Here is a 16,065-nt window from a genome sequence, read left to right as displayed (position 1 = left end):
CCAGAAGCTCACAGGTGAGACAACAAGAGCTTTAACCCAATCAATGAATTCATCCCCTGATAGGGATTGACTGAGTGGAACTGGAGGCAGGTGGGGAGTGGCTGGAGGAGGTGGGAACTGGAGGCACGGCTTGGGGTGTGTATTTTGTACCTGGAGAGTAGAGTGTCTTTCTGCTTCTTCATCATCCTGTGAGCTGCTTGCCTATGCCACACTCTTCTGCTATCATGTTCTGCCTCACCTTGAGCCCCAAGGAATGGAGCTGGTCTTCTATGGCCTAAGACCTCTGAAACCATGAGCCCCCAGATAAACTTTTCCTCCTCTACAATTTTTCTGGTAGGGTCTCTCGGTCACGGTGGTGAAAAATCTGACTAAAACAAGACGAAAGCCAGATATAAGGCACTGGATGAGAAGAGTAACGAGATAGTCAACTGCCTTGCAAAACTTACCTGTTGGGAGTACGAACCACTTGAGGTCTCAGATTCAGTTTTTAACTACACGATAAGGACAACAGGATCTAACCCATTAGGCTGTACACGTGGCTACAGTCTGTAATCAGGTTGTTATAATAAGTCACTGGGCACAAGCTGGGTTGTACATCAAGCTAGTATTTATGCATTTTTATGATACAGCCTCACTATTACTGCAGGGCCAGGCCTGTGCACCTTACTGCCCCAAGGAGAAGCTGATTTTGTTTGCCACTGCTCTAAGAGTGGTTCTAGGAGATGCTCTCAGCTGTCACAACTAGGGGTAGGGTGCCACCAGTCAACAGTGAGCAGAGACCATGGATGCTTTCGAACATCCCCTGGGCACAGGGCATCTCAAACAGAGCATCATCAGGCCCAATCGGCAGTGGTACCAAGCTGAATCATCTGCCCTTGTGATGCCCTGGATAGCTTCCAGTCACAGCTGCAAAAACCAAAGAGTTCACCTTCTCGTGGACGGCAGTCAGACCGAACTTGCACTCTTTAGAAAAAGTAAAACACGTCCTTAAAGCCAAGGGCCACACACCTAGCAATCTCTGAATGCACTCAGCATAAACCACCTGCCAGTCTGAAGGGAGGAGGGGGAGAAATGTCCTCCTGAAGAGCCATGCCTTGCAGCTAGAAGCTTCCTTCCATGCCTGGTAGCTGGAAGCCACTGGAGGCCCTGCGGCTAAGCCCTGGGCTGCACCTGGGACTGCACTCAGCAGCGGGTGGGTGGACCCTTCCTCAGCTGGCACAGGCAGTGACTCCTTATCTCTAGCTCATGGCCACGTCTCACGTATGGCCCTCCTCAAAGCTGCTGTATCTCCGCTGCTGCCATCTCTGGCATGCAAAGCATTTGCAGTTGCCTCTTGGAAGCTATTGTGTAAATACGGCTGTGCATACTGTACATTTTTAACCAGCCTGTTCATCAAGAGTCTATGGTCTCTTGTCACCTTTCACCACATCTCCGGCCATAAGCAAGCAGAGCCTCTGATGCTACTCCCTCAGTGAGAGCACCTTAGAAACGCGATGAGCTCACTGGGAGGCCAGGAGACCCCAGGTAGAGTAAAAGCAAAGGCAGGTTCTCGGCTGCCCTCTCCAGTGGAGCTGAATATCTTGCTCCGAATACAAGTTCAAACACACCTGAGCAAACGAAGGTGGGGTGGTTTGGGTGGCAACATTAAATACAACGGCTAACCCACCCGTGTTGGCGGGTGCAGTAGGCCAATGGGGGCAGTGCAGAACTTAGTCCTAACGTCCAGAAGTCTGTACAGATTAGAAAATAAGTTACACAGTGATGTTTCAAATACCCTCAGGATTTTCTTCGAGCTTCTGAAGTCATCAAAATCAAAATGGCATTACTATTTAAGATTGGCTCTATACTATTTTATTTAAGTCATATTTAAGTCAAGAGATTAATTAAAGCTTTTGATCCATTGAGATGGAACAAATATTTCAACAAATGGAAAATGTTCAAAGGTCAAGAATCCTGGCATTTGAAGAGACATGTATAATCACCCTCGCCTAAAAGCAAAACATTGCATAGCCAAAGAAACATGCTATCTCATGGGAGAGCCATATAAAATACAAGAATTCAAAAATTATAATTTCTCTCCAATCTTTATATATGGAATTTACTTAGCTACTATAAGTTTAGACTGCCTCAGCTCATAGAAATAACCTTTCCTTGCAGATATGGAAACACTGTTTTCATAAAATAAAAACTGGCATATTTACACATTTGTCTCAGTCACAGAATGGCTTTTCAAAGTAAACAATATTAAAGTTTTCCTTTGCCTATACAGCCAAATAGCTGAGTAATTCATAATATGATCTGATAAAGAAGAAAAGCTTGCAGGACATGGTGGCTCATGCCTGTAATCCCAGAGGTTCAGGAGGCTGAGGCAGGAGGACAACAAGTTCAAAGCCAGCCTCAGCAACTTAGTGAGTCACTAAGCAACTCAGTGAGACCCTGTCTCCAAAAAAAAAAAATAGAGGTAAAGCTCAATCTGTGTTTCAATTTAGTTCAAATTATCAAGCTACAAAGTAAGCACCTGAGAAGCAGCACTGAAATTGATATTTCATGATAAATCTGGACATTTATTTCCTATTCTCATAGGGTTGTTTATGTCACTCTCCACGCTGTGAACCAGCCTAGCCTGTCACATGCCACCAGTTCAGAACATCCTTATTTCCTCCGTACATGGAAATACACCACTGAGTCACATTTTTGTAAAATCCAAGTCCAGATTCTAGGGAAGATAAAATACTAGTGCAGAATAAGCAGGAAAATACTTCACTGGGCACATTTATAAAAAACATTCCCAGAGCCAAGGAGGGTGTGGAGTGTGTGCCTGTGCGTGTCGTGGGGGGATAGTCTGTGACGTGACTATAGCAGAGGCTCCAGGGCACTCCTCCTGGCCAGTTCCCAGGGGCCAGACGTGAGCACACCAGCAGAGGCGAGCCACAGCTGGCCACCCACTAATGAGCTCTGTGCCTCGTAAAGGGAGCACGGTTTGCACAACCAGGTCATGGGCAAGCCTTGAAATCAGCAGTCATCAGGAACAGCAGACTTCAAAGTATGCCACGAGGGGCACTGGTACTGTCCCTTAGCCATGTAATCTGTTTTATACAGAAGCCCTGTGACTGGAGTTTGAAAGACACTGAATGGGAGCCATGAGAGTGCTCACCCAGGGTGAAAGCTCAGGAGTGTGGCCTGCACCCCGTGCAAGCCCCACCGAGGTCGGCTAGATGGCTCACCCCGTTACCAGAGGCCATCTAAGGAGAACGATGTGCAGACACAACCACGACCCAATGTGCAGAAGCCGAGTCTCCCCTCCCCGGGTTTGCAAGGGCGGTCACCCCAGCAGGCCAGTGGGTCCAACACTCCTGGGCCGGGGGTCTGGTGGCAGCGGCTCACCAAGGCTCACCTCTTCTTCTTGGTGATGATGAGCACGTCGTTGAAGAGGAAGAAGTAGACCTGCTGCCTGGAGGTCCTCCTGGAGAAGAGCACCGTGTCCTCCACGAAGGCCGTCAGCTCCCCCCTCTTCACCAGCCACCGGGACGAGGACACCAAGGGGAAGGGCTGCAGAGACAGCACAGGGCCAAGCCCAGTCACGGCCACGGTTTCAGCCATGGCCAAACACGAGAAGCGCTTTCACACAATGAGGGGCATCAGCCACGCGCCATCTCAGTGCGGCACAGGCGCAGTGCAACTGGAGAATCACTGAGTGCATGCTCCAGGAGAAAGGGAGACACCTTGGTCCCTGGTATAGAAACCCCATAGTCAGTGAGAAAATGTCACTGGATCATAACTGAAAGGGTAAGCTAAAGAGGAGTCACTTAAGATTGAAAAACCAGGTAATGAAATCTGTCCTTACCAACAGTAGGCATTAATCAATATGTAATAGTGATGTGTACACACAGCTTCACATGTGGGTGCCCCCGTTCACCACTCTCTTTGAAAGCCTGGTTGAGTTATATCACATTATTTTGTAATAATGTATGTTTCGTTATTTTGTAATAATGTATGTTTCGTATAATGCTATGATTTATTGAATCATTCTCTTTGATAGACATTGGGACTATGTCCAATCTTCTGGCTGTTACAAATACTACAGTAACTATTTATTTCATTTTATACACACAAAGTACAGAATGACGTCTCAGAAGTACAGCTGTTGGGTGGTAGTAAGTTGCACTTGTAATTTTGATGGTATTTTCCGAACTGCTCACCACTGGGGTGGTAACAATCTTTTCTACCAGCAACATGCAAAAATTCCCCTTTCCTACAACCTCATCAATAACATGTGTTCTCAAACCTTTGGATCATGTATAAAGCTAAAGGCTGGAATTCTTTATCCTAATTTCAAATGGCGATTTTCTCCTCAGTGAAGTAAAGCATCTTTGCGTTCTAACTTGTAATTTTCTAATATACCTATCACTTGCATCTTACATAACGGGGACATTATCTCTTTCACTTGTATGTGAGTTACAACTGTTTCTTCCCAGTTTGCTACCTACCTTTCTACCTTTTTATGCTTTTTATTTTTCCCTTCACAGTGAAATTTCAGATAGATGAAATGAGCACCTTTTCTTTTAATATGTCTGGATTTGGAGTGAGCTGGTGGGCCTTTCCCACAGCGCTGAGGCTGTCCTGCTGAACCACATCGCCCTGGGTCCCTTCTTTAATGAGAACTGTCCCGTGACTCCCGAGTGGCCCCTGTACAGCTCCTACTGCTCAGGAAATCTGCTATGAGGATCGGAGCAAATCACCTGGCCTCTCTGAACCTATTTTCTCATCTTGAAAATGAACTCGGTAGAAATAGCTTTTATCCCTGAGGTGTGACAAGGTCCTCAGATGTTGTATTTCTAATCAGTACTCCCCAGTGTTTCCAAGCGGTCTGAGCTAACCCTTCATCTCCCTTTGTAAGCCAGGTTTCTGCATCCCCATCACTGCCGTCAGGGGGTTAGAACAGAAAAGTTCACTCCAACCTACCACTCAGGGCACCTGGACCCTGCTCCTGAATCTCCCACCACTCACCTAGTGACTTTGCTGACAGTTACTTACTCTCCAGCTTCATTTTCCTCATTGATAAAATTTAAATGGTGTGACTATAAAAAAGAGTGGTCCTAAAACTCAGGATGTGGCAGAGAACCTTCTTTCTGTAGAACACCATGAAATTCTGATCCCTCTAATTCCACTGCATGAGTTAGAAACACTTTTTCTAGGAAAACATCTGGGCAGTCATTGTAAGTTGCTTAATCAGAACCACAATCACGAGCCCTCTCTCCCATTCAGAACTCACTGGGAGCCAACAAAGAATGGCCCTGACCTAGATTTGCCATTAACTGTCACTTTCCTCTTTGTTCACCCTGCCATCCATTCAAGAGCAGAATCAGACAGGCCGTGATAGCAGCACACGTCCAGAAAAAGTTGTGGAAAAAAATGAACTTAAAAATAAAAAGTTTCCATTAACAATGTTTGTTACAAAGATTTAAAAAAAAAAAAAGGCCCTTATTTGATTTAGGGGAACACCCTGGCCCAGCTCATGGGGTACCACTGTGTGCAGGACATTTTGAAAATATTAGACAAATGTATTTTTTCAACTCTAAAATTCTACTGTTTTAACTACCTCCTTCCCTCAAGTTTGGTGTCCTAGGACAGGAACAAGGGGTTGGAGGTACACCTTAGATAACAGAGCTCCTGGCCAGCAAGGTGCTTCTGTCTGGAGAGGCAGGGTCAGAATTGCTTCAGCTGAGGCTCTCTTACCAATTGAGGGCCCTTCTTTGAAAAGCAAATTCCTATTCACTTGGCTGCCCTCAACTGTCCCTACTTTGATAAGATTTAAGCAAAAGGAATAATTAACATAGGCACAAGGATACCTTAATTTTAAATTCCAGCTGGGAGTTAATGGTGTACATCATCTCGGTCCTCTCCATCTTCCGGGCTCCTTCATTGCACAGTCGAACCAGCTGGAACAGAAGCAGAAGGTTAGGAGGGCCAGGCAGAAGCCTCACTTCTACTGCAGGTCCCGCAGGACTGACAGCACCTAGGAAGGCCCAGGACTCACCCCCATGGGTAAAGAACTCTCAGTTTTACACAGTTAAGATGCTCTACTAAGTTAGAAGCAGTGTGGCCAGACGGGAGGAAAAGAAGGTCCTCAGCAAGTGCAGTGGTACCCTGTAATCCTACCTACTCAGGAGGCTGAGGCAGGAGGATGGCCAGTTCAAGTCCAGCCAGGTCTACTTGGCAAGAACTTCTCTAAAAACAAAAAAATAAAAAAGGCTGGGAGTGTAGTTCTGTGGTAGAGTGCTCCTGGGTTCAATTCCAAGTACCACCACCAAAAAAAAAAAAAAAAAAAAGTCCTGAGAAATTTCAAGCGCACACAGGCTCTGTCTGCAACACCCTGACACTCAGGTGTTCCCCAACACCATGCTCTCCACCCATCCCGCCCTTTCCTGTCCCCTGCTCCCATCTCTATGCTGGGAACCCCACTCAACCTCCTCAGCTGCACCCCTGCCCACTTCCAGACCAGAGCAGCAGGAATCAGACCACCAAACTTCAGAGGCGGAATCTAGGCTGTGTGCAGCATGGGATCAAAAATGGGGTGCAGAAAGAGGAGGTCTTGGGGGGCCTGATGGCCAACGGACCCCAAGGATGGCCATGCTAAGGAAGTCAGTTAAATTGCAGCCCTGAATCCTCCACCACAGGCTTCTGCCAAGTACCTAATATATACTTGACTCTCTGGTCAATATCAAAACAAACTTAATTTCTAATTTTTTATTAACTGGGAAATCTGGAAAAAAAAATGTCCACAAAAGGGTCACTGGCCATAAAGATGAATATGATTGTTAATAATAAAGGTTGGAAATTTTATTTTAATGCTACTGATTTGTTAGATAAAATAATGTGCACATTACAATAAAATAAAATGCTGATTATAACACAGAACTAAATGAATAGAACCCAAGGAGGGGCCTTCTGCAATAGGAGCCCCACAAATACAGAAATAGATGCCCTTACCAATATATCATTCATTGAAAAAGAGCAGTTAACTTAGCACCTCCTGTTTTAGGTGCTAGGGTGATAATACAATCAGAGGACACACCCACTCATACTCACACACACCAATCACACTGAGGTCGGAAAGGGTGCTCTAGCACTGAGCTACATCCCCAGTCCTTTTGAGACAGGGTCTCACTAAATTGCTTAGTGCCTTGCTAAACCGCTGAGGCTGGCCTTGAACTTATGATCCTCCTGCCTCAGCCTGAGCCACTGGGATTACAGGTGTGCACCACCAGGCCCAGCATCACTTTTTAAATGTAAGAAAATGACATTATAAGTGTGGATCACCATCTTATTCCTCAAACTTCCCAACAGCAAATCCATTAGCAAAAGATGGAATTGTCCCACGAGGGGGATTCTGAGGAACCCAGGTAGCCCCCCCAGGGTAGGTTAGAAAGGGAGAAGCTCCCCAGGCGTCCTGAGCAATGAAGTCACTGATGGTGTGCAGCAGAGCAGCACCAACCCCTTCAGATACGGGTGCCACAGGCATGAAAAGACCTCTCCCCAGGGCATCGTGGCATCACAGTGAGAGACCTCTGAGTCCTGGCTCATCATCCCGAAGGCTCAGGAGGCAGAGGCAGGAGGACCACAATTCCAGGCTAGCCTCGGTGAGTTCGTGAGACTCTTGTCTCAAATAAAATATAGAAAGGGCTGGGGTGGTACAGCACCTCAGGGTTCAATCCCAGCCTGCTCCTCCCACCCCAGCTCCCAACTCCCCATCCTTCCCGTCCCGAGGATTCCTAAACCCACATCCATCTGGGCCTCTCCTCTGAAGTCCAGGCTTGTTTCTCCAGCCACCTGTGTGTTTCATGGATTCTCAATCGCAACATGTGCAAAGTGGGACTCACAGCACCTGCCTCTGTCCTGTGAGAGGGCGAGTGAGCTGCCCAGCCAGAGACCATCTGCCTTCACCTCTGACCCTACCATGCTCACCACACCCACCTCCAGCCCACCCGCAGGTCTGCTCCCCTCCTCCCTGGCATTCGCCTCCTGCCGAATCAAGGATACCTGAACTCCACACCTGGGTTCTCCCTGGTCCTGTCCCCACTGTCACCTTCACACAATACCCTGTGACTTCTTACACCAGCTCAGGACAAAGTCACTGACCCCCACCGCCAGCCCCCTGCCCACTGCCCTCTCCTGGCCTGGGTTCCTCAGGCTTCTCATCACTCGCTGGCCTTGGGTCCCTCCACTCTCTGAGCCCTGGCTGGAGGCTGTCCTCATGCTCACCCTCAGCTAGCATCTCCTTGTCACTCGCCACCGTCTCTGTTTACTGCCTGACCTCCTCTTTACACTGCACACATCACGAGTGACGCCACCACATTGGTCCTATTCATCGCCATATTTTTGGCAGCTGGCATCATGCCCAGCCCAGTAGTTGATACTCAATAAATATTTGTTGAAGGAGAGGTCGGATCAGCAGCTATTCACCACCAGGAGTGGTCGAGACGGCTCAGCCATGACCCAGGACCGTCTGGAGCAGGGAGAACCAATTTCACTTGCACACAGCAAACATTCCTGTTTTCCAGCTAAGTGGAGAACGCAGGGCAAGGGGGCAAGCACGGCTGACCCACAGAAACACGAGGCTCCTTCTGGGACCGCGGTGGGGCCACCGTGGACCACTGTGGGGCCACGGGGACCGGCGCTCACCTTGCTCACTTCCTTCAGGGCCCTCTTGCAGGCCTCGTACTTGGGAGAGTCCCTCAGGGTTTTCTGGCAGATGGTCTGCAATAAAGAAGAAACAACATGGTGGACTGACTCACCCAGGAAAATACACCACGCTCAGCCACATCCTCTCACTCACAGAACACGGCATGCTGCACCAACATGATGCACAAGGACGACATTAAAACCCAACTGAAAAAGCTGGGAAACGATCTTTACACCCACGGTCCAGGGAATGGCCACGTAAGAGGACAGACTCCAGCCTGGTTCCGAACCACAGGTTGGCCCTGTGCTAGTTACATGACCTTGGGCAAGTCACCGGTCAGTACTGGCCTCAGTTTCTTCATCTATCAGACTGGAATAATGTCAATATTACATAATAGGTTGCTGCAAGGGTTAAACAATAATTCACGTAAAGTTCTCATTTAAGCACCTGGCATACAGCACAAGTTAGTTCTAAGGTAAAACTGGGCTTGAAGAGGGTCAACTCAAGGTAAACTGAATTACAAATTGACCGTGCCTAATCTGAAAATCTGAAATCCTAAATGCTCCAACATCCACAAAAGTTTGAGTATCAACAGGACGCCAGAATGGAAAATTCCACACCATGAAACTTTGTTCCATGCATGAAATTTTAAAAAATATTGTATAAAACTATCTTCAGTCTTTGTGCAGAAGGTGTGCATAAAGCATAAATAGATGTCCTGTTTACCCGTGGGCCCTTCCCCAAGGTAACCTCAGGGCACATATGCAACTGTTCCAAAATCAAAAAAAAAAAAAAAATTCCAGTATCTGAAACATCTCATCCCAAGAATTCTGAATAGGAGATATTCACTCTGTACTTATAACTTTTGAAATGATACACAAAGCCCAGGGAACCATGTTAATTATTGAAAATGTTCCTTTTGGTTAACAAATTTAATTAAACTTCCAAATGAAAAATTTTAAAAATTAAAAAGATGATATTTTAAGTACATCTAGATTCTGCCCAGATGGCCTGATTCCCGCACATGGCAGAAAGAAGAGGTCTGCAGCATCAGGCAGGGGTGGAAGGTATGGTAACCCACAAGCCATCAGGACCTGAAATTTGAGTACCAGAAAGTCAGGCTTCAGACTGTTCCACGTGAGAAGCACAGAATGTACCACAGTGGGTTTACGTGAGTGTTCTCCCATTATTTTACCATGATCCACTCACGGTAAGAAATAAATTTATATTGCAACCAGCACACATGTGCACATAAATGAAACAAGACTATTCAATGAAATAACATTTAAACATATCATGAGACATGTGCACATCATGCTCTTCATATTCCACTCTACTTCATTTTTCAAAAACTGCTGTGATTTGAAAATCAATTTTATGACCCATTAATAGCTACAAAAGCAACATGAAACATCCTGGTTGTGTCCCTGCGGGCAGGCACCCCGTGGTGGAGCCTAGGCACACAAGTTTATATAAAAATCTGTTCACGTGTGAATTGTCTAGGAATGAAAACTATAGATTTACTCAGAATCCCAAAGGGGTCTGTGACCCAAAAAAGCTCAGACCCACCAGGCAATCTTGGCTTAAACAGCCAGCACTGGACAAAAATGGTTCCTTTGATTCTGGAGTCCCATTCTGTTCAAGCAATAGTCTCAAAGTTTCATTTTGATAACCCAGTTATATTCTGTCCTTAAACATGATGGATACCCATCTGAGAACAAGCAATGTGGTTTTCACAACTTCAAGTTTTGCAGTTCAATCACCTGCTACATAACAATCCCTGGGTAATCCCTTAGAATAAGACGCTGCCTGGCCCACTGGCAGGGTGAGACCTGTGTGGAGCTGGCTGTCCTCCACTGCCCACCCTGCCCCTGCTATCTGCTGCAGTTTGGCACACCTGGCATGCAGGCCTCTGCCCCGAGCCAGCTGCTCTCCAGCTGCAGGGTGTGCCAGGCAGCCTCTGCTCACTGCCCAGCATGCCCAGCTCTGCTCCCAGAGGGACTCTGACTGACATACTCAGGATGCTAAGATTCCAAAACCAGTGTGCCCTGCATAGCAAGCCCAGGTTTGTGTCCTGTAATGCCTCCCATGGGAAAGAGAAGCCTTAGAGCACCCTGGAACACCCAAATGGGAGGGGTCTTAATGACCAGGCTGAGCAAACTGAGGCTCACACAGAGTGGTGAGTTGCCCAGGGTCCTACCTTCAGCTCAGCCAGAACAGAAACCAGGGCTCTGTCCTTGAGAAAGCCAATACACTTCCCACTTCAACAATGTCGGGTGGGTGGGAAACGTGATCAAGCTCCACCGGAGGGGTGGCACAGGCATAAACTGAAGATAAATTCCAGAGACATCCAACACAGGAAGACTTTCCAACAAAGAGCACTTTCTCGTGGGATTAGGGTTTTACAGAAGGAATATGCCTCAGTGTAAGTGGAATAAGGCTAATTTGCTTATCAGATTTACAGTAGCACGGCTACCCAGGGGACAGGCCACAGATCAGGTCTTACATCCATCAGCAGAGGAAGGCGGGTCACCCTCTGCATGGGGAGGATGAGAAAAGAGATCATGGGCAGGTTCCTACAGTCTTCATGGGACTCGATCCGTGACAGTACTTCCTTGAAGGCGGGGTTGGTGGCTCTGAGGGGAAACAAAGCAAAGAGAAACTTCAAAATATTTCCTTATCCAGCTAAGCAGCAAGAGAAACTGTACCAGGGAACATCGAGGGCGCTCACCCCTTCTCAACGATTTTGAAACACATGAAAACAACATCAACCCAGGAAATAGAAATGGCCCTTCCGCTTCTCATGTTTCAAGGCTGAAGATCAGATGTGGTGTCATGTGACAATGTTAGCAATACTGTTAATACTGTTACTAGAACTGGGACATAAACAGAGGAAGAGGACTGGGTGGTGTGACGATGAACGTGTCAGGTATAAATTAGTATTCAGACTAGCTGCCCCTCTGGATCCCTGGAGCCACACCACCATCACTGAAACGTGCTGCAGCCCCTGCCCTGGCCCTGGACCACCACCTAGGAAAGACATATTGTTGGGGCTGGAATTGGCACCAAGAGGCATCTGGCCCTTTGTTAAGGTCCTCTTTCTCATACCGAAAGCCAGCACACCTCTCCTCCTCTGCTGATGAAGAACAAGATGATCGGGCCACGGTGTTTTCATAGCTACTCCCAAGGACACCACCCTGAAGATCCATGCACTTGACTTTTACAGGCCAGACAGGAGCCCAGGAAAAGAATGGGGATTAGAGGTATCTGATTCCACCCCTAGGAGACCTGGGGCCTGGAAAGAACCAAAGTGAGACCTCCCAGGTCTGCTGACTAGCCCATGCACCTGTGCCACCTCCCCCTCTGCTTGAGCCCCCTGTGGAAGTCTGCAGCCTCCAGTGCACCTGCCTTTCCCAGGGGAGGGGCAGGGGGTGCCAGGGAGCACAACTGGACTCCCATGCCTTGAAAAAAGCAAGAAAAAGAACCAGGAAGCAGGTTGGGGCAATGACTAAAAGTAAATAAATAAAAACACTGCCAGGAGCGGTGGCGCACACCTGTAATCCCAGCGGCTCAGGGGACTGAGGCAGAAAGATCCCAAGTTCAAAGACAGCCTCAGCAACTTAGCCAGGCCCTGTCTCAAACTGGAAAAATAAAAAGGGCTGGGGATGTGGCTCAGTGGTTTAGAGCCCCTGGGTTTAATCCTCAGTACCAAAAATTAAAAAAAAAAAAGAAAGAAAAAAGTTTGAAAATTAGATGATTTGGATCAAGGCTACAAAAAGTAAAAACATAGAATGACAAATAACAGAAATGTTTTATTTTCATTTTCTCAAATTGAGAAGTTTTACATGTCCTTTCCCTGATAGCTTTGAGAAGATTCAGGATGCTAAAAGCAAACTCCATGTTGGTGGCACACTGGGATCACTCAGGTCTCAGTCCCTCCTCCTGCTCCAAGGGTTCAGACTGAATGGTCTGAGATGGATTTGGCACTGTCTACTTGGTTTCAAAGATTCCCAGAATTTCTAGTGTCCCTAAGAGTCACTGCTCTAACCTCGATGCACATCAACTACACAAAGCCCTGAAAACACAGCTAACAATGACCTCCAAGAGAATGTCCCCATGAGGGGAGCAGTCAGGAGACTTAGACAGGATCTTTATTTTGGAGTCAACTAACTTGGAGCAGGAACTATTCACATTTTTTTAAATCCCGCAAAACCAAATGCAAACTAAAGTTAGCTCTGGTTCAGGGCTTTGCTTTCCAACATGAACTTGCATTCTCCAGCAGTTCCACGGCAACCAGAGAAGCAGGGATTAGGGAAGTAAAGGGTGTGACTTTGCCCCCTAGGGCAACTTCCATCACTTCTGGAGACATTTTTGGCATCTTCTGGACAGAGGGCAGGGATGCTGTTACACATCCTACAGTGCACAGGACAGCCCCGGGACAAGGACTTACAGCCCCAAATGTCCATCATGCAAACCCTTCTTTATACCAGAGACCTCATCAGCAGCAGGCAACATTGCAGCCTGCCCCCACGAACTTTTCAGCAAGGTGAGGGGAGAGGGCATGATCAATCCTGGTAGCCAACGTGGGGCTCTGGCTACTGCTCCATGCAGCCACCAAGGCCATCACCAGCCCCACCCTCCAGAGAGACCTCAGCACCCACCCCACAGAGCTGGCTAGAGCTCCCTGATGGTCACCACCACTGCAGCAAGCAAGATGCAACCTTCAGAGGCCCCAAGCTGGGTGAGAGCAAAATGCATCTGCCTTCTAATGCCAAAAGCTGCTCATGATCAAGAGGAACCCTAAAAATAAAACCCACGACGCTGCTGAAGCTCCAGGGTGGCTTGTCCCACACCAAAGCTCAGGCAGCTCAGAAGGTCAGAAAGAAAAGGTTGGCGGGAAAGTTAATGTTGGACTCCTGTTTGCAGCATAATTAAATCATCAAGAACAGTTTTTCCTATTTCATTCTTTAGGCCCTCCCTCCTCTCCTCAGCACAGGTACAAAGGTGGAAGGAACTCTGGAGCCCCTATGAAGCACTTACTCCAGTGGTCAACAGAGAGAGTGCCCACAGGCAGAGAAGCCCAGAGCCCTGTTTCCATCCTACTCACTTAAGAACCCGCTCTGGGCCCCAGGCAAACAATATATTGCCAGTTACTGGGTTAGAAAACTGAGGGGTGAGTGCAGATCACCCCTGTACCTTTTAACAACTAAGGAAAACAAAAGGAAACCAAACCCAAGGACAGCAGCAAACCATAAAGTCATGTGTTTTGGAGAAAAGCTCCCTACAGACTAGACTTCATCTATGAACATCCAAAATTAATCCTCTTAAATATTTCTCCCTGGAAAACGGCTCACCAGGAAGCATTTCTAAATATCATTTAGGGATCAATTCATTCTGATCCATGAGCACAAGCTACCGGATGACCGAAACCATGGCTTACAGCAGCTTCTGCAGCGTCCGCTGCTGGTAGACCTCATTGGTGCAGTACTTCACATAGGGGTCAAAGGTGGACGCCGTGTGCTTCTCCACAATGTCACTGATGTCATCGATGAAGATGTTATTCTGATGTCTTGCTTCCAACTCTGTAAAGAATCTGAAAAATCAATGAAAACTGTTTATACTTCTTCCAGATCGCCTCATGTAATGCTATCATACAGGATTTAAAAACACCCGCAGTACACAGAACCAACTCAGAAGGTGTTAAAAGGAAAAGAAAAGAAAAGAAAAAAAACCCAAATGCAAGTATTTTGTTTCAATTTAAATATGTCATATGAACAGCTTTATTGTTTCAAGTATCTGGCTTTAAAACATCGATAATCCCAGGCATTTCTGCACCTTCAGGTACGATTCGGAATTGTAGATTTCACTATTTTTCAAGAATCCACCAAGTAGGAGAGCAGGGAGTTCATGCTTCTGTATTTTATTATACTGAAAAGCACGTGAGCAAAACACCAAATTAAATGCCTAAAAAACAGTCTGAAATATGCCTAATTCATGTGTCCTTTCTCTCAAAGTAAATAAGATCATCTTTTTAAAAATATGTGTTTTCTGATAGGTGGATGCTGATCCGTAGTGGCGAGGGGTTGGGGGGATGGGAATAGGAAAGATGGTGGAATGAGATGGACATCTTTACCCTAGGTACATGTATGGCTGCACAACAATGTGACTCGACATCGTGTACAACCAGAGAATGAAAAGTTGTGCTCCATTTGTGTACAATGAATCGAAATGTATTCTGCTGTCATGTATAACTAATTGGAACAAATTAAAAAATATGTGGATTCTAACCCACAATAAGGTAATGGAAGATTAGAAGTTCACTGGACTAGACAAAGGAAAATGAAGGGGGGAGGGAGATGGGAATAGAAAAGAAGGTAGAATGAACTGGACATGCCTTTCCTACCTTTATATATGAATGCGTGACCAATAACACCAAGTCAAACACAACCACAACAACGGGATCCTAATTGAACAAGTCATACTTACTCTATGTGTGTATAATATGTCAAAATATACCTACCGTCATGTATATCTAGAAAGAGCATATAAAATACATATGCATGATATTTAGAAGTCTTCACAGTGTATTTAGGCTGAAATGTAGGGTTATGACATTTGGTGTAAAGATGGCAATTTAGGGCCCCAGATTTAGTATGTGTGTTGTCATGCACATGATACAGATCACATAGGCAGCCACTGCACATTCACCTGTGGACGGCACAGGAGGTGTCACTGCTGGACTGATGCACATAAAGCCACCATGAACTTTATCCTGTAGCTACCTGTTCATGTCTGTTTCCAAATATCTGGGGCAGAAGCTAAAGATGGAGCCGCCCCTGCATGGAGTGTGTAAGCAAGGGTCCTCGCACCAGGACAGGACGGTGAACCCAAGGGCCAGGCAGGGGAGCTGATCCGACACCAGGAAATGAATTCACTAGGTGGAAGGCAGGTGAGAAATGACACTTTTCCTGGGACACACAGTCAGGCGCTGCAGAGGCCTGGAGCCATTTATAGCTCAGGATGTCACTGAGATGCAGCACAGCAATTTCAGCAAATTTTGTTATTCTTCCTTTGAAATGTCCAGAAATAAGGAGTCTTGTATGATAAGGAGATGTCGGGGGACCCCTAACAGCTTCCGGTGAGGTAGGCAACCAGGAAGACCAGGCCCTCACTATGGGGTTGAAGATCCCAGCCCGTCCCCTCACCCCCCAAAATGGGAGAGGTCTGCAGGTTGCCTGCAGTCACCCTGCCTGTGTGATGGCTCTCCTGGCTGGCTGTCCCCGAGGTACAGCCTTTATGATCTGACAGCAAAGGCAAGCAAAATGCCCTCCTGCCTCCTGGGAGTGCTTCCAGCAAATCCGGGAAGGGAGGCGGATGGGGAC

At 46.9% G+C, this 16,065-nt stretch overlaps 1 protein-coding gene across 1 annotated transcript in view; it reads right to left on the bottom strand.

Annotated features, from left to right (window-relative positions):
• Positions 1-16,065, bottom strand: part of Arhgef26 (Rho guanine nucleotide exchange factor 26) — a 99,333-nt gene that overhangs the window by 24,348 nt on the left and 58,920 nt on the right. Inside the window, exons 6-10 of the mRNA XM_027934045.2 lie at positions 14,124-14,276; positions 11,190-11,319; positions 8,683-8,757; positions 5,850-5,939; positions 3,395-3,549 (exon numbers count right to left, since the gene is read on the bottom strand). Of these exons, the coding sequence (XP_027789846.2) occupies positions 3,395-3,549; positions 5,850-5,939; positions 8,683-8,757; positions 11,190-11,319; positions 14,124-14,276 (603 nt within the window). The remainder of the gene's footprint in view (positions 1-3,394; positions 3,550-5,849; positions 5,940-8,682; positions 8,758-11,189; positions 11,320-14,123; positions 14,277-16,065) is intronic.

This window comes from Marmota flaviventris, chromosome 8 (genome assembly GCF_047511675.1).
Source record: "Marmota flaviventris isolate mMarFla1 chromosome 8, mMarFla1.hap1, whole genome shotgun sequence".
In the NCBI taxonomy this organism is placed as follows: Eukaryota; Metazoa; Chordata; class Mammalia; order Rodentia; family Sciuridae; genus Marmota; species Marmota flaviventris.
Note: the sequence above shows the minus strand (reverse complement) of the source record. Positions and strands in the feature narration are given on the sequence as shown.